Source organism: Syngnathus leptorhynchus, chromosome 3, assembly GCF_054491065.1.
Source record: "Syngnathus leptorhynchus isolate UIUO chromosome 3, UIUO_Slep, whole genome shotgun sequence".
NCBI classification, from domain to species: domain Eukaryota; kingdom Metazoa; phylum Chordata; class Actinopteri; order Syngnathiformes; family Syngnathidae; genus Syngnathus; species Syngnathus leptorhynchus.
Window position 1 is genome coordinate 5,025,688 of NC_141197.1, and position 20,841 is coordinate 5,046,528.

A 20,841-nucleotide genomic window follows, 5' to 3' on the forward strand; every position below is an offset into this window, starting at 1 on the left:
TACACTGTTTGTACTGTGTCTTCTCTGCATCCATTGGAGCCTGGTCATCCTGGAAGAGGGACCCTCCCATCTGTGGTCTCTTCTCAAGGTTTTTCATTTCCCTTAGTTGGAGTTTTTAGTTTTTCCTTACCCTCCTGGGAGTTTAAGATCAGGGCATGGCTGAGAATATTTGTCATTTGTCATTTTCACATGTCCTGAGTGTTAGTCACCTAAATGTTGAACAGAGACTGGGATGTACCGAAGTCAAATTCCTTGTTTGGCACGCTCAAACATGGCGAATAAAAATTCTTGAATCTTGAATTACAAAGTCACAAAGAAGGAAAGGTAGGAGGAGATAGTCTGTGAGAAAATTCAGGTTTTCTCCAGAACATTGGAATAATACGTCCCAGTCTGTAATTTCCAGACAGCCCCTGAGTGCCTCCAATGAGTCATTATTACAGACTTTAATGGTTTTAGTTTCTATTTTGTACGTACAAACAACAACAATGAACAATGAATGCAAAACAAGGAGCTGAGAATGGGCCTGACGTAACATTCAGAGTCACTCCAATTCATAAAATCCATCAATCGTCCTTTATGTAAACAATGCCACGTATGCGCCGCATATGCGCCGCGCCGCTGACGTCGGACTCGTTGTAAATTGCATTTCTAATTATTACATATTCCCATATAACGATAAATAAAATATATTTTAAATAACAATAATATCAAACCATCTGTGTCACACCTAATCATTAAATCCATCGATCAAATTCCTCATCCATGATGTCAACAACGCCGGGTGCGCGCTGCAGAGATCTAGTATATAACTATATTGTAGCGTTAACAAAGCACCAGGAAAGACGTGGGTTTGGTAAACGGGTCTTTATTTAACAAAACAAGAGTTCAACGAGCCAACAACTACTGAACTGTAACGATAAAAACATATACAGGTTGCTACACAAAATAAAATATATCAAATAACTATAACACAAATAAGTTTTTCAAACCTTGTGTCACTCCAAATCATTAAATCCTTCAAACGTGGGGCCCTTCGTCATCTTCATCATCCCGTGATGGAATCCTTTGTCCTTTATGTAAACAACCGCCGTGCGGTGCCGGTGATGTCACTTGCAGTTTAAATGCCAGTAATCCCTTGCTACATCACGGTTCATTTATCACGGTTTCACTATATTGCAGATTTTTGAATTGTGAATATTTGTTAAAAAAATCACATATAAGTCGTTCCTGAGTATAAGTCGCCCACCCCCACCCAAACTATGAAAAAAAAAACGCGACTTATAGTCCAAAAATTACGGTATATTACTAGGTCATCAAATCAGTGTCAGTTGAGTCTGTCAACTACGATGCCTGTAGTATTTTTAAAGTCCAGCGGGTGTCAGCAGTCAGCGACACAGTGTTAATACAGTTTGCCAAAGTCTCGGGACGACACACGACGCCTCATGGACCCATCACTACAAGCATTCAGCATTCTTAGATGCCCTTGGCAGTGTCCGTAATTTAGAAAAGCATGAGGCATGCATTGAACAGTTCATTAAGGGTCATTAAGCTATTCCGGCAATTTACCAAATAACATTTGTTTCTTCAAAGTGCACACAAAACATATCAGATCATGAAGTTATAAAAACATTTCTCATTACCACTTAGTACATCATATATTTAAAAAAAAGTCTACATAGATCAGTCTACAATTCTTAGTTGATTTAGTATCTAGGTATAATTATATGCTTAAAATGTTTCTTTTGTTGATTTAATGTGTGAATATAATTGTCTGCTTGTGTACTTTATTTAATGAGGTGTGAGCATATCTGTTTTTGTAGCTCGGCAGGACTTTTTGGACCCCATTTTCTTCACTCCCTCTGTTGACCTCAGTAACTGAGGTCACCAAAACTGTTGATACGACCAGGGTCCCCCTCTCTTGGCACACCAAGTCCCTCTGTGGAGCCGCTTCAAGTCCCTCTGTGGGGCCGCCAATGAGCGAGAAAAATAAATATAGATAACATTTATACACAGACATTTGTAAAGATAGAGAGTGGAAAGACTATTGGCCCAAATGACACTCAAGTGGCAGCATGGAACTATCAAGGAGAGATGGCAGGGGAGAATCTGACCAGATTGTTTAATAAAAATCCTTAAAAAGCGAGAAGATGCATGAGGAAAGGTTTTTGTTCAAATATTTTATATTTCTTCCCTCCCCTTTAGGCACATTCTAAAAATGTGTCATTATGGATTAAAAGGAAAAAAAACAACAACAAAAAACAATATCCTGCTACGGTAACATACCCATCGCGAGCTGGACTTTGGTGTACAGTAATCCCTCGCTATATCACGGTTCACCTTTCATGGCCTCGCTGCTTCACGGATTTCTTCACAGTACATTGTATTGTGGCTTCAGAAGAAAAAGACACTACAGAATGGAGTCAGGCCGCAGAGGTGCACTATATAATACGTACTTTGTATTGATGATTAAAATTATTATTTTTCTGTAGTTACCTGGAAGAAAGTGTTTACTTCTCTTTGTTAAACATAAATGCCTGGGCCTGAAAACAAGTTTTGTCCTTTGGTTTCAATGGTAAAAAAATAAAGGTGTCTATTTCACGGACTTCACCTATCACGGGTTCTTTTCGTAATGTAACCCCAGCGAAAAACGAGGGATTACTGTACTTCAGATGCCATCCTGGCCTGGAATCGCCACTAATCAGACCCTGAAACTCGACTGGCAGCACCTCGCATGGCTGTTTGAACAAAAGCAATCACCCTCCTGCTGCTGTGCATGCGGCTCTGCTCACATAATAATAATACCAAAAAGCAAAAATAAGATTTGCAATGTTAAACAAACGATAATCCTCGCACGAGCACATGTCAAACGTATCAAATTGAAAACTGGAGCCTGCTGAGCCTGTCCTGAAAACAAGCACATTTACAAAGTCATTATGAAAAGCAAGGGGTTAGTGTTAATGCATTTTCACAAACATGACGCAAAATTCTCCAACACTGCAGTTGACAACCTGCAAAGTAAATACAAGTTTCACAAATTGATTGTTTGATTGATATATCTTTATTTCAAACATATTTAAAACATGAAAATTCGGAAAAAAATTAATAAAACAATTAACCCTTCAAAGTGCCATATCTAAGTCCATGAAACAAACAAAACAAAAAAAATGAAAAAAAATACACAACAAAGAATGCTCGAAAAGGAGTAGGAGGAGGCATAGCTTTTCAGATTCCTACCCGTTTCTTACTTAATCCATTAAACTAATAATTCAACTTCTAAATCAATAAAACGGAACACATGTAGACACACTTTCAGACTTGTTTTCATTTTTGCTTGTGTGTAATCACTTTAGCTATTTATCTTAAACAGTTTTTATACACTTTTTTTTAAACAGTTTTATGTTTGCACTATTTTCGTGCTCATTTTCGAGACAATTCCACAATTTCACCCCACAGGCAGTTATACACATACTTTTCATAGTTGTTCTGACTTTTACTCACTTAAAATGCAGTTCCCCTCTCAGATTATACCCATCCTGCCTTTCTATTAAAAAAAAAAAATTGTATCCCACTTGGGAGAAGGTTATATCATTGTTAGGTCTGAATATGATCAGACATTAAATCACATGCTGGAACAAAGAGGAGAAGACAACCAGGATGAGTTTACTCGCGAGGAGAACGATAGAGAAAGGAAGCTCAGTTACAATCTCCACCAGTTCTGAATTCTTCCTCCACGTGCTCCTCTTTTTAATGTCTTGGTTGCCCTGGTTACAGAGGCGTTGCTACACTAAAGGGAGGGGAGATAGTGGCTGTAGCAACGCTGATTAGCTAAGGAATGTAGTGTAGTGTGAATTGATCTTCTCGACCCCCACATTGGGAGTGCAGAGTCTGCTTTCTTCCCCCAACCAGTTGTCCTCTCCACAGGTGGCCGACTCCTGCTCGACTGTGATCAGATACTTGAAGCACTTTGAATGTCGCTTACCTGTGGAACAATGCAACTAACCCCTTGCTAAGTTTAACTTCTTAGTAAACTAACACAACACATAATACTAATAATAATATCTAACCTTACTTAAACCTTTCAACACATATTAAGTAAATGTAAGGTAACTGATATACAGTTCCTTAAACGAACATTGAGTAAATATGGGATAACTTTAATGTGACTTCTTCAAACTGTATATAACCAATTTTGATCATCTACAATCTATGAATCAAAGCTACAGTTAACTAAAAGGAATGAAGTCCCTTTAAACTGACAAAGAACATTTCGCCTATGCAAAGAAGCTCTGCTCATTGTCATTGAAGACTTCTTACAAAACAAACACAAAAGTAACATAAGGACAGGAAGGAAACATAAGGCTGACGGGGATCAAAAGACATTCCTTGAACCACATAGAAAGCATTTAGTTTAAAGTAGAGTCGTAAACTCATAAAGATAAGGCCTCCTGGTCTGGCAGGCCAAGGCTTCCCCCGAGATTATTCCAACAATCATGCTCCGTACATAATTTGAGGTGTCTTGTGTTTGATCAGATCCTCGAATTTCAAAGTTTGTGTTATTATGAACAATGCGTTTGTATGCTCCGGATATCCCTTGTTATTGATTATTCTTTTTGCTCTTTTTTGTAACGTACACAATGACTTATAGGTGTTACGCCATACTTCCACACAGTAGCTCAAATAAGGCAATATGAGTGCATTATAAAGAGCATGTACGGATCTGGAGTCCAGAATGTTCTTGCTTTCCTCAAAATTGCAATATTTTTTTACATTTTTGGTTTTGCATGATTAAGAGTGGAAAGGTAGCCTGTTCAAACTGTTCATAATTTTTATGGACAGAATTTCTAGGCGCAGCTGAGGCGTTGAGGGGGTCCGGTTTGGGGACCTCAGCATCGCGTCACTGCTTTTTGCAGATGACGTGGTGCTGTTGGGTTCTTCAGTCCGTGATCTCCAGCTCTCACTGGAGCGGTTCGCAGCGACCGTGTGAAGCGGTCGGGATGAGGGTCAACACCTCCAAATCCGAGTCCATGGTCCTCGGGTCGGAAAAGGGTGGAATGCCCTCTCCGGATCGGGGATGAGATCCTGCCCCAAGTGGAGGAGTTCAAGTATCTTGGGGTCTTGTTCACGAGTGAGGGCAGCATGGAGCGCGAGATCGACAGGCGGATCGGTGCAGCGTCGGCAGTAATGCGGACTCTGTACCGGTCCGTCGTGGTGAAGAGAGAGCTGAGCCAAATGGCAAAGCTCTCGATTTACCGGTCGATCTACGCTCCTACCCTCACCTATGGTCACGAGCTATGGGTCGTGACCGAAAGAACGAGATCCAGGATACAAGCGGCCGAAATGAGTTTCCTCCGCAGGGTGTCCGGACTCTCCCTTAGAGAGTGAGAAGCTCGGTCATCCGGGAGAGACTCGGAGTAGAGCCGCTGCTCCTCCACGTTGAGAGGAGCCAGATGAGGTGGCTCGGGCATCTCATCAGGATGCCTCCTGGATGCCTCCCTGGGGAGGTGTTCCGGGCATGTCCCACCGGTAGGAGACCCCGGGGTCGACCCAGGACGCGCTGGAGAGACTACGTCTCTCGGCTGGCCTGGGAAAGCCTTGGGATCCCTCGGGATGAGCTGGATGAAGTGGGTGGGGAGAGGGAGGTCAGGGAGTCCCTCCTAAAGCTGCTGCCCCCGCGACCCGACCACGGATAAGCGGAAGAAGATGGATGGATGGACAGTAGCCTGCTGAAGGTCATTCTGTAGGGCTCGGGCAGTGCTCAACCTGTTCCTCCTTGCACAAAGCAGCGGATATCGGTCCTGCTGATGGGGTGAGGACCGTCTACGGCCCTGTGCAGCTCTCCTAGAGTAACTGCCTGTCTCCTGGAATCTCCTCCATGCTCTGCAGATTGTACTGGGAGACACATCAAATCTTCTTGCGACAGCACGCATGGATGTGTCATCTTGGAGGAGTTTGACAATCTGCGCAACTTCAGGAGGGTTAAGAAATCGCCTCATGCTTCCAGTCGTGATAATAACTCTTGCTAAAGCCAACACTTGTTGAAAAACAGTTAAAAAAGATCAAGAGGGAGGAGCTTGAAATGGCCTCCACCTGCAAAACCAGTCCTGTTTTGGGGACCATCTCGTTGTTGCCCCTCTAGTGTACTTGTTGTTAATTCCATCAACACCAATGCAGCTGAAAGTGATTACCAACCCCCTCTGCCACGTGCTTGACCAAAACCTTATCAGAAAAGTGTAATTGAATTCATGCCATATCCCGATAAAAAACTGTTCCTTTAATTTTTTTGAGCAGTATATATATATATATATATATATATATATATATATATATATATATATATATATATATATATATATATATATATATATATATATATATATATATATATATATATATATATATATATATATATATATATATATATATATATATATATATATATATATATATATATATATATATATATATATATATATATATATATATATATATATATATATATATATATATATATATATATATATATATATATATATATATATATATATGTGTGTGCCATAAACTATGGCATATATACTATGTCCAATAATGGACTTATCACACTTCCTTGCGGGGTCCCATTTTCAACAAAGGACCTCCTGGAGATTTCGAGGCCTATCTTAACCTGAATACTTCTGTTACTTAAAAACTCCATTACCCAATTAAACATACTTCCACCTACCCCTTTGATAAGTGCAACTTTATCAAAAGACCATCCACACGAATGAGATTCATGAATGGCGTGTGTCACGCGTTTGATTTTCTTTGTAGCCTGACATGGCGGAATTCAACACTAGATGGCGGTACGTATGATAATAATGTGTTCGAGTTCTCTGTAAAGAAAGTGCAAAGAATATCTTCCGGTGAAGCTGTAGTACTAAAAAATGGCGGACACGTGCGGCCAAGTAATACTGGGATCCGGACTTACTGTCCTATCTCATCCTTTGATGTACATAAAAGTGTTGGTTCAGGTAAAACGATTGCATTTGATTCGGATTATGGCTGCTGTGGCGTTGTCTTTTATATGCTAAACATTTCTTTGCGCGAATGTTTAAACTCTATAATAGCTGACTTTATTATCTTAGACAACTGCCTACGCATGGAAATAGTGTATTTTAATTACACTCTTCTTTTCCATTTAGGTGACCAATAGAATATATCTATATTTACGACATGATAAAAAGCATATTTGATACAACGCCACCGCAATTGTTGATGTCTGCACCTCCACGACTAATCTTAACAATTCGTGAACTGTCCCCTTGACCTTCTCTTATCATGGGATTGCGAAAGCGAGTTGAAACGAAGCATGTTAACCAGTTTTATTTTTGAATGTGCAATATGGAACTCCAATGCACGTCCTGTTGATACGCTGAGTTTTATGTCGTGAGCAGTTGTAAACACGATTGTTATTGTTGGTCATCAGCTCGGGATTACGGAAAACGAAATCGTTATTCTGCCATTGATATGGGTCAAAAGATAAGCAATAAATGGCCGTAGAACCATTAGACGTTTACGTATGTGAACGCATTCTTTAATTTACTTTTTAGCAGGATCACCCTGCTTCTTAGAGAAGTTCGAAATCAAACGGATTTGGAAAAGTATGGAATTGAGGAAATAATAATAATTAAAAAAAAATGTGTTCCGTTTCCTTATGTGGAAGAAAAACAAGTTATTATTCACAGTCTCTAATAATAACCAAATGTAACAATGGAAAGTGTAATGTCAAACAGTTTACCTGATTAGTTTGGTGAGTGCTTTGCTTGTGCTTGCCTGTGCCTCTGCTGCTTGCTGCTTTTGGCAGGGTTCGATTTTGATGTTTTTTAGACTTAGCGTGATCATTTAATGTGGTCTTACCTCAATATTTGAAGAGAATTTATGCTGGGCACAGGGAGCACTAGAATAAAATGGATCGTCTGGGCATGGTCTTAGCCACATAGTGTATTTCTCCTGTTTTAAACAGTCATCGTTAGAATATGCTACATCCTTTTTCTTGAGCCAATAAGGCTGTGCACAAGTTAAACTGAAATACACATTTTGCACAACATATACAAAAATCTGGGACATCTCAGTGTCCTGGACTTTTTTTTTTCTGGGACAGACCATGAAATTCGGGACAGGTGGCAACACTACTCGCAAATGTACAGGCTATGCTCACCTCAAAAACTGGACTCGTAGCTTCCCTGTATGATTTTAAAAAGGAAGTTCCCATCCAGTTCGCCTTTCACAATAAATTGGATTTACTACTTTTAAAAAACAACATGGCTCTGTAACTATACAAACAGAAAACAACTATTTACTGCTCTTTGTGCTATAAAGGTATTGTCCCACAATCCCATCGTCCATCTTGTAAGGCTTTGTTTCCCAAGGTAAGGCGCTCACAGTAGAGTTTACCATTTCAAATGCATTGTCCAGGTGTAGTCAGTGAAAATAAGATTTCACTGGGTTTAGTACCATGGAAAAGTATTTCCAGTCACTTGACAAGAAGCCTTTTTTTATCATTACAATCAGAAAATTGCTGTGATCAGGAGTCAAGATTGGAACCAGAGCGACAAGTTTGAGTGGAGTAAAGATCATACCTTCCCAGCAGTTTCATACCTGGAACATTAAGTGTCGGGCTGTGTAGCATGACCAATTTCCTAAATTTATTTGATTTCGATTCTGAAGGTTCTAAATCGATTAACTGCTATTTGATCTGATTCAATTTGATTCAGGTCAAATCGATTGTACTTGCTCTTAAATAATGAAAATAGCTCACCTCTGTTAAAAAATATGCCCGACTTTATTTTTTCTCGTCAGGTTTCAGGTGCAAACCTGAATTGACAGTTTAGATTAACTGTGAAAAAGGTTTGTCAGTCTGAAAAGTGCACGTGACTAGGGGTGGGAATCTTGAGGCACCCCACGATTTGATTATGATTCAGAGGTTACGATTCAATTATAAAACGATTATTGATGCATTTTTAATTTATGTATATGATGCACTTTTTCCACATTTCTTTTTGTCTCACTGAATATATATTATAATAATAGATATGGCTCTGTAACTTTTTTTTTTTTGGCTGCAAAATGAATGCACATGTTAAGATGACCCCTTAACTTTAAGAGGGAAGTCAAGTTATAGTTTTTCACAAATTTTCAAAATTCAAACATGAATTTAATTCAGGTTTGAATTAAGCCATCACTTGCAGTTCAAAAAACACTGCATTTGTAATAAGAAACAAAGAATTGAATTAATTTCCATTATATTTTATTAACCTTTATGGAAATATCCATTGGAATGGAAATGCATGAAAATTTGAACTCTAGTGTACAGCTCAAGCTGCTTTTTGCGTTTCATGTGTTACAAATAAAACAAAAGTGCTCTCAGGCTTAAATGAGCGACTGCTTCAGTACCAACAGCTCAAAACAGTAAATAAAAAACTCAAGTCTCATTTTGTATCAGCAGCTCAACAGTACCGTAATTTTCGGACTATAAGTCGCGTTTTTTTTCTTCATAGTTTGGGTGAGGGGACGACTTATACTCAGGAGCGACTTATATGTGAATTTCTTTCACAAATTCTCAAAATTCAAAAAGCCGCGATGTAGTGAAACTGCGATAAACAAACCGCGATGTAGCAAGGAATTACTGTAATTTGAATTGCAAGTGACGTCAACGGCACCGCGCGGCGGTTTACATAAAGGACAAAGAATTGATCACGGGATGACGAAGATGACGAAAGGCCCCACCTACGACTACTTCAGTACAAACGGCTCATAAAATGGGTTTTCTGCCCCACCAGGTTTGAAGGATTTAATGATTTGGAGTGACACAAGGTTTGAAAAACGTATTTATTTTAGTTATTTGATATATTTTATTTTGTGTAGAAACTTGTATATGTTTTTATCGTTACAGTTCAGTAGTTGCTGGCTCATTGAACTCTTTTGAACCCACGTCTTTCCTGGTACTTTGTTAACGCTACAATATAGTTATATACTAGATCTCTAGATCTTGTTGACATAAAGGACGAGGAATTTGATCGACGGATTTAATGATTTGGAGTGACACAGATGGTTAGATAATATTGTTGTTATATAAACCCACGTCTTTCCTGGTACTTTGTTAACGGTGCAATATAGTTATATACTAGATCTCTGCGGCACACGCGCGGCGTTGTTGACATAAAGGACGAGAAATTTGATCTATGGATTTAATGATTTGAGTGACACAAATGGTTTGATAATATTGTTGTAATATGATAGTTATTTGAAATATACTTTATATGTCGTTATATGAGTCTGTGGAATAATTAGAAATGCAACTTACGAGTCCGACGTCAGCGGCGCGGCGCATATGAGGCATGAAAAATACGGTACATTAAATTTTCAATAAAATGAATAGTATCAATTGTAGAAAAATATTCTTTTTAACCACTCAAAAGTGCTCTCAGGCTTAAATGAGCGACTACTTCAGTACCAACAGCTCAAAACAGTCAACAAAAAAACTCAACTCTCATTTTGTATCAGCAGCTTAACAGTACATTCAATTTTCAATTAAATAAGTGGTAGCATTTTGTTGAAAAATATTGTTTTTAAGCACTCAAAACTGCTCTCAGGCTTAAATGAAAGACAATGTGTACGACTACTTCAGTACAAACGGCTCATAAAATGGGTTTTCTGCTTTTTAAGTTGTGTAAACATGAATGAGTTTCCCTGAGGTACAAATAAAAAAACTCAAGTCCATTTGCATCCGAACCTCAACTTGATAGGTCAAGTGTGCTAGTGAGAAAACTCCATGTTCTTGTATAAGAACAGGAGTTGATCCACATGCTCTGATGAGTGTGCTGCGTTGTGCAGTGATGATGTCTCCTGCAGTTGAAAAAAACTCGTTCTGCAGCAACACTTGTGCCTGGAATACACAGGTACCTCTTGGCAAGCCTGGAAATAAGAGGAAAATGTACTGCATTCTTTGCCCACCAATCAAGAGGGTCCTCAGAGAGACGGAGATCTGGAGTACTAGTACAGTACTTGTTAACTTCTACTTGAGCCCTGGCGTAGGCAGATCAGGGCTGTGGCCGCCTTTCGGCTTGAGTGAAATGCTTCCCCAGCAGATCCTCCAACAGGGAAGATGACAAAGCGAAGGTCTGTGTTCCTCTTCAATGTCTATGTTTGGTGGGTCCTCTTCCCTTGCAGCAGATGTTTGTTCCTTGTCCTCCTGCTCATTTTACTGGAGGTAAACAAATAATGAGGAAAATGTGTAAACAAAAAGGCTCAAATGTTTATCACAATTTCATTGTTAAATTGACATTTGATACAAATAATTGAATTTGATATTGAACTAGAATTTGCAATTTCTGTAGAAATTGTGTGTGAAGGCGAAATGTTCCCCCTCCGTCTCAGGAGAAAGAAGCAGTGCACGGTCAACACTGTTTACAGTAGAGATGGTGTGCTGCTGACCTCGACCCAGGATGTCGTGAGTCGGTGGAGGGAATACTTCAAAGACCTCCTCAATTCCACCGACACGCCTTCCATTGTGGAAGCAAGGCCTGAAGACTTTGAGGCAGACTCTCCAATCTCGGAGGTCAAAGTCACTGAGGTAGTTAAAAAGCTCCTCGGTGGCAAGGCCCGGGGGTGGATGAGATCCGCCCGGAGTTCTTAAAGGCTCTGGATGTTGTGTGGCTGTCATGGCTGACACGCCTCTACAGCATTGCGTGGACATTGGGGACGGTGCCTCTGGATTGGCAGACTGGGGTGGTGGTTCCCCTCTTTAAGAAAGGGGACCGGAGGGTGTGTTCCAATTACAGGGGAATCTCACTTCTCAGCCTCCCTGGTAAGGTCTATTCAGGGGTGCTGGAGAGAAGGATCCGTCGGGAGGTCGAGCCTCGGATTCAGAAGGAGCAGTGTGGCTTTCGTCCTGGCCGTGGAACAGTGGACCAGGTCTACACCCTCGGCAGGATCCTCGAGGGTGCATGGGAGTTCGCCCAACCAGTCCACATGTGTTCTGTGGAGTTGGAGAAGGCGTTCGACCGTGACTCCCGGGAGGTTCTCTGGAGGGTGCTTCGGGAGTACGGGGTGCCGAGCCAACTGATAAGGGCGGTTCGGTCCCTGTATCACCGATGCCAGAGTTTGGTCCGCATTTCCGGCAGTAAGTCGGATTCGTTCCCAGTGAGGGTTGGACTCCGCCAAGGCTGCCCTTTGTCACAGATTCTGTTAATAATTTTTATGGACAGAATTTCTAGGCGCAGCCGAGGCGTTGAGGCTGTCCGGTTTGGGGACCTCAGCATCGGGTCACTGCTTTTTGCAGATGACGTGGTGCTGTTGGCTTCTTCAGCCCGTGATCTCCAGCTCTCACTGGAGCGGTTCGCAGCCGAGTGTGAAGCGGTCGGGATGAAGGTCAGCACCTCCAAATCCGAGTCCATGGTCCTCGGTCGGAAAAGGGTGGAATGCCCTCTCCGGATCGGGAATGAGATCCTGCCCAAAGTGAAGGAGTTCAAGTATCTTGGGGTCTTGTTCACGAGTGAGAGTAGGATGGAGCGCGAGATCGACAGGCGGATCGGTGCAGCGTCGGCAGTAATGCGGACTCTGTACAGGTCCGTCGTGGTGAAGAGAGAGCTGAGCCAAATGGCAAAGCTCTCGATTTACCGGTCCATCTACGCTCCTACCCTCACCTATGGTCACAAGCTATGGGTCGTGACCGAAAGAATGAGATCCAGGATACAAGCGGCCGAAATGAGTTTCTCCGCAGGGTGTCCGGGCTCTCCCTTAGAGATAGGGTGAGAAGCTCGGTCATCCGGGAGAGACTCGGAGTAGAGCCGCTGCTCCTCCACGTTGAGAGGAGCCAGATGAGGTGGCTCGGGCATCTCATCTGGATGCCTCCTGGACGCCTCCCTGGGGAGGTGATCCGGGCATGTCCCTCCGGTAGGAGACCCCGGGGATGACCCAGGATGCGCTGGAGAGACTATGTCTCTCGGCTGGCCTGGGAACGCCTTGGGATCCCCCGGGATGAGCTGGATGAAGTGGCTGGGGAAAGGGAGGTCTGGGAGTCCCTCCTAAAGCTGCTGCCCCCGCAACCCGACCCCGGATAAGCGGAAGATGGATGGATGGAAGGCGAAATGTTTGAATAACTTTTTGGGGAATGCTGCCGAATGATGTTGAAACGAGTTGAATTACTTCAGAAATGTAGAAATTAGAGGTGAAAAACGGAATTTCGGATAATGTCGTGGAATTTCAAATGTGAAAATGTGGAATTTGGGAAATGGGAATTTGGGGAATAGGGAGGACAAAGATGAAGAGTTGAAAGTTGGAATGGGTTGAATCTGTTGAAAAATATGGAAATTAAATGTGAAAAACGGAATTTTGGAGAATTTGGTGGAATTTCACATTTGAAAATGTGGAATTTATGGGAAGTGGGAATTTGGGGAATAGGGAGGAAAAAGATGAAGAGTTGAAAGTTGGAATGGGTTGAATCGGTTGAAAAATGTGGAAATTAGAGGTGAAAATGGAATTTTGGAGAATTTGGCGGAATTTTAAATATAAATATTCCAGTTTGATTTGGGTCACTTCTGGTTTATTTGGGGTCACTTCCGGTTTAAAAAGGTCTCTTCCGATTTAGCTGAGGTCACTTCTGGTTTATTTTGGTCACTTCCGGTTCACTTCAGGCCACTTCCGGTTTAGCTGAGGTCACTTAAAGTTTAATTTGGGGTCAATTCCGGTTTAAAAGGGTCGTTTCCAGTTTGGCTGAGGTCACTTCCAGTTTATTTGGATCACTTCCGGTTCATTTTAGGCCACTTCTGGTCTAGCTGAGGTCACTTCCGGTTTATTTTGGTCACATCCGGTTCAATAAAGCCACTTCCGGTTTAGCTGAGGTCACTTCCGGTTTATTTGGGTCACTTTCGTTCAATTTAGGCCACTCTGGTATAGCTGAGCTCACTTCCGGTTTGCCTGAGGTCACTTCCGGTTTATTTTGGGTCACTTCCGGTTTACCTGAGGTCGCTTCCGGTTCATTTAGGGTCACATCCGGTTTGAGTCGGAGCACTTCCAGTTCATTCAGGGTTCATTGGGTCAATCCAAGATGGCCGCCACACTGGGTGGGTCAAGGGTTGAATTGTGGAAGCATAGTGGAAGTGGGGGTGAAGGGGATGAATATGGGAAGCATAAGGTGAATAAAGTTGGAATGGGTTGGATCAGTTGAAAAATGTAGAAATTAGAGGTGAAAAACAGAATTTTGCAGAATTTGGTGGAATTTCTAATTTGAAAATGTGGAATTTATGTTAAGTGGGAATTTAGAGAATAGGGAGGAAAGACATGAAGAGTTGAAAGTTGGAATGGGTTGAATCGGTTGAAAAATGTGGAAATTAGAGGTGAAAAACGGAATCGTGGAGAATTTGGTGGAATTTCAAACTTGAAAATGTGGAATTTTTGGGAAGTGGGAAGTTGGGAAATGTGAATCTTTCCCAATGTGATGTGAATGTGCTGAATGATGTGAATTTCAAACTGGAACGACATAAATGTGAAATGTTGAATGTGCCATTGAGAATGAATGGGGGAAAATTTGTCGGAAATTTGGGAATTTTGTGGAAACTGAGAATTTTCGGAATATGAGAAATGGAAGCGCTCATCTCGTGAATATTTGGAATACGTGAAAAGTGGAATGGAGTGAATGGGTTGAATTGTGTGGAAGAAGGACAGAAAAGTGAGGAGAATAATATATAATAATAATAATAAAGTCAAAGTCTGCTTTATTGTCAATTCCTTCACGTTAAGACACACAAAGAGATCGAAATTACGTTCCCCACCGTCTCACGGTGACTAGACACATCACATAACACATACAAGCAAATAGCACAAAGAGTAAAGACAATAGATAAGAGCGATGAAGAAGTAATAAGCAAATGAACTAAATAAATAAATAAGTAGACAAATAATAGGAGCAAAATGGAGCAAGCGTGCATACGACAGACAGAATGTAGCGCAAATATACAGGACGTTATGCAGCCGAGGGAGGAGGGGGGAGAGAGTTCAGGATCCTGAGAGCTTGGAGCAAAAAGCTGTTGTTGAATCTGGTGGTGCGGGAGCGCAAGCACCTGTACCTCTTCCCAGAGTGCAGAAGATCAAACAAAGAGTGAGCGGGGTGACTCACATCACACACAATCGCGGTTGAATCGGTTGCAAAATTTGGAAATTAGAGGTGAAAAATGGAATTTGGGAGATTTTGGTCGAATTTCAAATTTGAAGGAGGGCAGAAGATCAAACAAGAGTGACTCACATCACACACAATCGCGGTCGCCCTGCGGGTGAGATGGGAGGTGTAAATGTTCTTCAGGGAGGGGAGTGAAGCGCCAATGATCTTACTAGCCGTGTTCACTATGCGCTGCAGGGCCTTCGAGTTGTACTCAGTGCAGCTACCACCCCACAGCGATACAACTGGAGAGGACGCTCTCAATGGTGCCACGGTAGAATGTGGTCATGATGGCAGGAGGAGCACTTGCTCGCCTGAGTTTCCACATGCACATATATGCACAAAGTAACACTTTACAAGGATTATTATATAATACAAGATAATAAATATTGCAGAATTACCTGGAGTTGTGGAGCAGCCTCAACATCCACTCTGTCATAGGTCTCCTCTCTCTCCTCCTCCGACATGAAGGGCAGGCTTTTAGACCGATGGTCGAGGGCAGCAGCTATCTGAAGAGTTTGCTTCTCCTGCTCGCTGCTGTATCTCTTGCTGAGGTCCTCGTGTATAGCTCTCTTTATTTCCCTGACCAGTGGAGACATCCCAGGATGAATGGTGACTACCATGATGTGATACATCAATAACAATTTAGGCAGCATGCTAAATACTGTATTAAAAAAACATCACTGCACGTTGCTCAAATTCCTCTCAATCTTTGCCTCATTGAGGAGTTTAGCATGCAGAGGAGCAATTAGAGAAATAGTGGGGCTTCTCTCTGTTGACATGACGGTTGTTGCATCCTTCAAGGGGCTTGAGGGCTGCTATGATATCCTCAGCATTTGTGACATCAGCCTCACTGAGTGTACATAGGTCTTTCTCTGATCTTCTCACTTGAGGGGAGAGGAGTGTGGCGGTGATGGCAGGCTGCTGCTCCAAAAACCTGCTCACCATCTCAAAGGCACTATTCCATCTAGTACAGCAGTCTACCTTCAGTTTGTGCTTGGGGATGTTAAGCAACTTCTGGTTCTCTTGGAGCTGATGTGCACTGACTGTGCTGCGGTGGAAAAAAGTGCCGATGCGTCTCACCCTTCCTAGCAGTCTGGCCACACTTGGCACCTTCGGGGCACGTTGAGCTGCAAGGTTCAGCGTGTGGGCGTAGCATTTCAGATGGCTGAAACCCAGCTGGGCAGCGACAACCATATTAGCTACGTTCTCTGTAACTAGAACTTCTTTATTTGCGATGTTCCATTCATTTAAAGCACTGCTTAGCAGCTCAGCCATATTAGCACCCGTGTGGCTTTCATGCATTACTCTTGTTTGAAGCACGTGTGCTTTCAGCTCCCACTCATCGGTTATGAAATGCGCAGTTAGAGTAACAAATGACTCGGTGGCTACAGCACATGTAATGGCGACTCGGTCTGCATTCAACAGCAATGGTGTTATTTCTGCTTTAGTCTGCTTGTAGAGTGCCGGGACGGCCGTGTCGGTGAAATAGCATCAGGATGGGATGACGTACCTCCTTCTCCGAAATCGCCAATTCTCTACAACCGAGTACGGTTGCAAACCCATTGCAATGAATTCCGCGATGCCTTTCGTAATTTGCTTGGCCTTTTACGATGTGTTTGGCAGCTTACTTAGAGCGTCCTCAATTGTTCTCTGGCTGCTAGTAGCAACAGCAGCAGCCGGCTTTCCCACCTCCTCTGTAGGGTGGAATCGTGCTGTGTGACTTCTCATATTTGTTGTATTTTATTTTAGCGTGACAAATCTTGCATACAACGTAGCTTTTGTCCAATTCATTTCCTCCGTCAACATTGTAGAATCCCAAATGATTCCACACGTCTGCTTTTAAATTTTTAGGAGCAGGTTGGATCTCTTGGCGAAGTGGGTTGAATATCTCAGGCTCAGCCATGTTTGTTGGTTTTTTTTTCTGGAGGAGTGTACTGCGGAAGTGTGCTGAGTGTGCCACTGTGCTCTCGGTCCGTTCCGCATAGCGTCTCAAAGAATGTGCTTACTGTATTTTAGTTCCGCTTTAGTTGGCATATTTAAATAATCGGAATTTGGATCTTTGCAAATCGTTCTTGATTCTTCCACGGCCGAATTGTGATTAATCTAAGAATCTGAAATTTCCCCACCTCTACAAGTGACTGTATATTGACATCAAATTACATAAAGGCATTGTTTCAATGCAAAATAATATCAACAAAATTAAAAGTAAAATTTAACTCAAGCCAAATCCTGTTGTTTTTGTAAATTTGACAGAAACGGTCCCATCTCAGTAATGCAATTGCAAATGTATGGCAAATGGCAGCAAATCACATTGTTGAAGTGAAAAAACAATATTAACACAAAACAAAAAGTTAAATTAACCTCTCAAGGCAAATTCAGTTACTTGTGTAAATTTGACAGTTCAGACTTTGACTGTAAACAAAGCTGTCTTATCTCAATAGTGTAATTGAAAATGTACTGCAAATAGAAGCAAATTGCATTGTTGAAGTGAAAAAATATTAACACAAAACTAAAGTTGAAAGACAGTAAACTCAAACAGTTTCATTTCAGAGATTGAGAGGTTCTTATTGAGGAAAAGGAGCTTATTGATTTGTTCTGGGGTGATGCAGCTTTTTTTGGCCGTGACAATATTACCTGCGGGGAAAAACACCCTGTCTGACACCACACTTGTCCCTGGGACACAGAGGTAGTGCTTTGGAAGGCGGGACAACGGTGGCTGCTGCTTTCCGTCCTAGTGTGGCAGCTATCACTATAGCATTAGCCAACTGCAAACTCTCATGGGAGTCTGCGAACTGAGGCTTATGGGTGTTTCATGGCTGTTAATGTTTCGAGTAAATTTAAGGATCGATACGGAAGGGAAACATAAGTAAGCAGTACCAAGGTTTTAGGACAAACTTTAGTCAGTTCTGATCATTTCTTAAGCCCTCGTTTGAGAAGAACCGCGATTGTTTACACTTTGCTGAGGCTCCTGGGAGTTTGCGGGTGGCTAATGCTATAGTGATAGCTGCTATACGCACGAGGCTATTTCATGTCAAAATCGGCTGCTCTGTTAATGTTTCGAGTAAATTTACGGATCGATATGGAAGGGAAACATAGGTAAGCAATACCAAGGTATTAGATCAAACTTTAGTCAGTTCTGATCATTTTATAGGATAGTTTGAGGAACGCGATCGTTTACAGAGGGCCCATTGGTTATTGGCTAGTGGATGCATATAGCAACCCTAGTCAACCGCAGTTTGTTGCAGTATAGCTTCTATTTTATGCGCCTTATAATCCGGTGCACCTTATATATGGACAAAGTTTTAAAATGGGCCGTTCATTGAAGGTGCGCCTTCTAATCCGGTGCACCTTTTGGTCCGGAAAATACGGTGTGTGTGTGTGTGTGTGTGTGTGTGTGTGTGTGTGTGTGTGTGTGTGTGTGTGTGTGTGTGTGTATATATCGTAATTTTTGGACTATAAATTGCTCCGGAGTATAAATCGCACCAGCCATAAAATGCACAATAAAGTGAAAAAAAAAACATATAAGTCGCACCGAAGTATAAGTCGCACTTTTGGGGCAAATTTATCGGTTCGTTTTTCGCGGTTTCACTACATCGCGGATTTTTGAATTTTTTTAATCTGTGAAAAAAATCACATAAATCGCTCCTGAGTATAAATCAAGATTCAAGAAGATTTTATTTGCCATGTTTGAGCATGCCAAACAAGGAATTTGACTTTGTTACATCACAGTCTCTGTTCAACATTTAGGTGACTAACAACACTCAGGTCATGTGAAAATGATAAATGACAATATTCTCAGCCATCCCCTGATCTTAAACTCCCATGAGGGCAAGGGAAAACTCAAATCTCCGACTAGGGGAAGTGAGAAACCTTGAGAAGAGACCACAGATGGGAGGGTCCCTCTTCCAGGATGACCAGGCTGCAATGGACGCAGAGAAGACACATAGTGCAAACAGTGTAGACAATTCAAAAAGGTGTGGAGAGAAGGATGTTATTGCACAGCAATGACTCTGCGACTCTTAGAGTGGTGTGAGTTCATCAGAGCAACAGCCTGGGGGAAGAATCTGTCTCTGTGTCTGCTGGTTTTTGCGTACAGAGCTCTATAACGCCGTCCGGAGGGGAGTAGTTCAAACAGACTAACCTGGGTGAGAAGGGTCTGTAGAGATGTTGCTTGCACGTTTCCTGGTCCTGGACAGGTACAAGTTTTGGATAGATGGGAGGTTGATTCCAATGATCTTTTCTGCAGTCCTGATTGTCCGTAGCAGTCTCTGCTTGTCTTGTTTGGAGGCGGATCCAAACCAGACAGTGATGGAGGTGCAGAGGACAGACTGGATGATGGCAGTGTAGAAGGTCTACAGCAGCTCCCGTGGCAGGTTGAACTTCTTGAGCAGTCTCAGGAAGTACAGCCTCTGCTGGGCCTTCTTCCGGACAGAGTCTATGTGGCCGGTCCATTTCAGGTCCCGTAAGATTGTGGTACCCAGGAACTTGAAGGTGTCTGAGGAGAGTATAGTATTACTGCGGATAGTGAGGGGTGAAAGTGGTGAAGGATCTCGCCTGAAATCCACTGTCATCTCCACGGTCTTGAGCGGGTTCAGCTCCAGGTGATTTTGGCTGCACCAGTGGACCAGCCGCTGTACGCAGTCTCATCACCATCCCGGATCAGTCCGATGAGAGTCGTGTCGTCTGCATACTTCATTAGCTTCACAGGAGAGTCACCTGAGGAGAGGACACACCCCTGTAGTGCAGTCCCATGTTGACCGCATCATCCACCGACCTGTTTGCCCGGTAGGCAAACTGGAGGGGGTCAAGCAGGAGGCCCGTGACATGCTTCAGGTGGTTCAGCACCAACCTCTCTTTCATGACCACAGATGTCAGAGCGACAGGTTTGTAGTCATTCAATCCTGTGATGGTGGGCTTCTTGGCCACTGGAACGATGGTGGAGCTTTCGAAGCACGAGGGCACCTCACACAGCTCCAGGGAGCGGTTGGAGATCCGTGCAAAGGTGGGCGCCAGCTGCTCAGCACAGACTTTCAAGCAGGAGGGTGACACGCCGTCTGGGCCCGGTGCCTTCCTGATCTTTTGTGTCCGGCACACCTGGTGCACTTCCTCCTCACCACCCAAACTATGACAAAAATTGCGACTTATAGTCCGAAAATTATGGTAAGTATTACATAAATAACACGTTTATCAAACCATCTGTGTCACTCCAATTCATTAAATCCATCGATCGTGCTTTATGTAAACAATGCCGCGTATGCGCTGCATACGCTGACGTCGGACCCGTTGTAAGTTGCATTTCTAATTATTCCACAGACCCATATAACGATATATAAAGTATATTTCAAATAACTATCATATTAAAACAATATTATCAAACCATTTGTGTCACTACAAATCATTAAATCCATAAAATCGTTGTCTTCTGTGTCTTATAAATAACTCCGCTGACTCCGGAAGTCAGTGGATGTCAGCCCCATCGTCAGTTGCAGTTCCAATTATTCCACAGGCTTAGAGCACCCTCATGCAATTTAAAGTGAAAATAACAAGTAATGTGTTAATGATCAATTAATAGTTTTAATAATTTAACATATAAATCGCTCCAGATTATAAATCGCACCCCCGGCCAAACTATGAAAAAACTGATTTAT

The 20,841-nt window shown here is 42.3% G+C and overlaps 1 protein-coding gene and 1 pseudogene across 3 annotated transcripts in view; one reads left to right on the forward strand and one right to left on the reverse strand.

Annotated features, from left to right (window-relative positions):
* The first annotated feature begins 6,864 nt into the window (after positions 1 to 6,864).
* mtch2 (mitochondrial carrier homolog 2) overlaps positions 6,865 to 20,841 on the forward strand; it is a 77,726-nt gene continuing 63,749 nt past the window's right edge. For all 3 annotated transcript variants that reach the window (XM_085908514.1, XM_085908516.1, XM_085908515.1), the window contains exon 1: positions 6,865 to 7,007. Coding sequence is in view for 2 of the 3 variants with exons in the window: in XM_085908516.1 (XP_085764642.1) it covers positions 6,921 to 7,007 (87 nt within the window). In the remaining variant the exon portion in view is untranslated. The remainder of the gene's footprint in view (positions 7,008 to 20,841) is intronic.
* On the reverse strand, positions 15,031 to 16,387 carry LOC147058898 (E3 SUMO-protein ligase ZBED1-like; annotated as a pseudogene).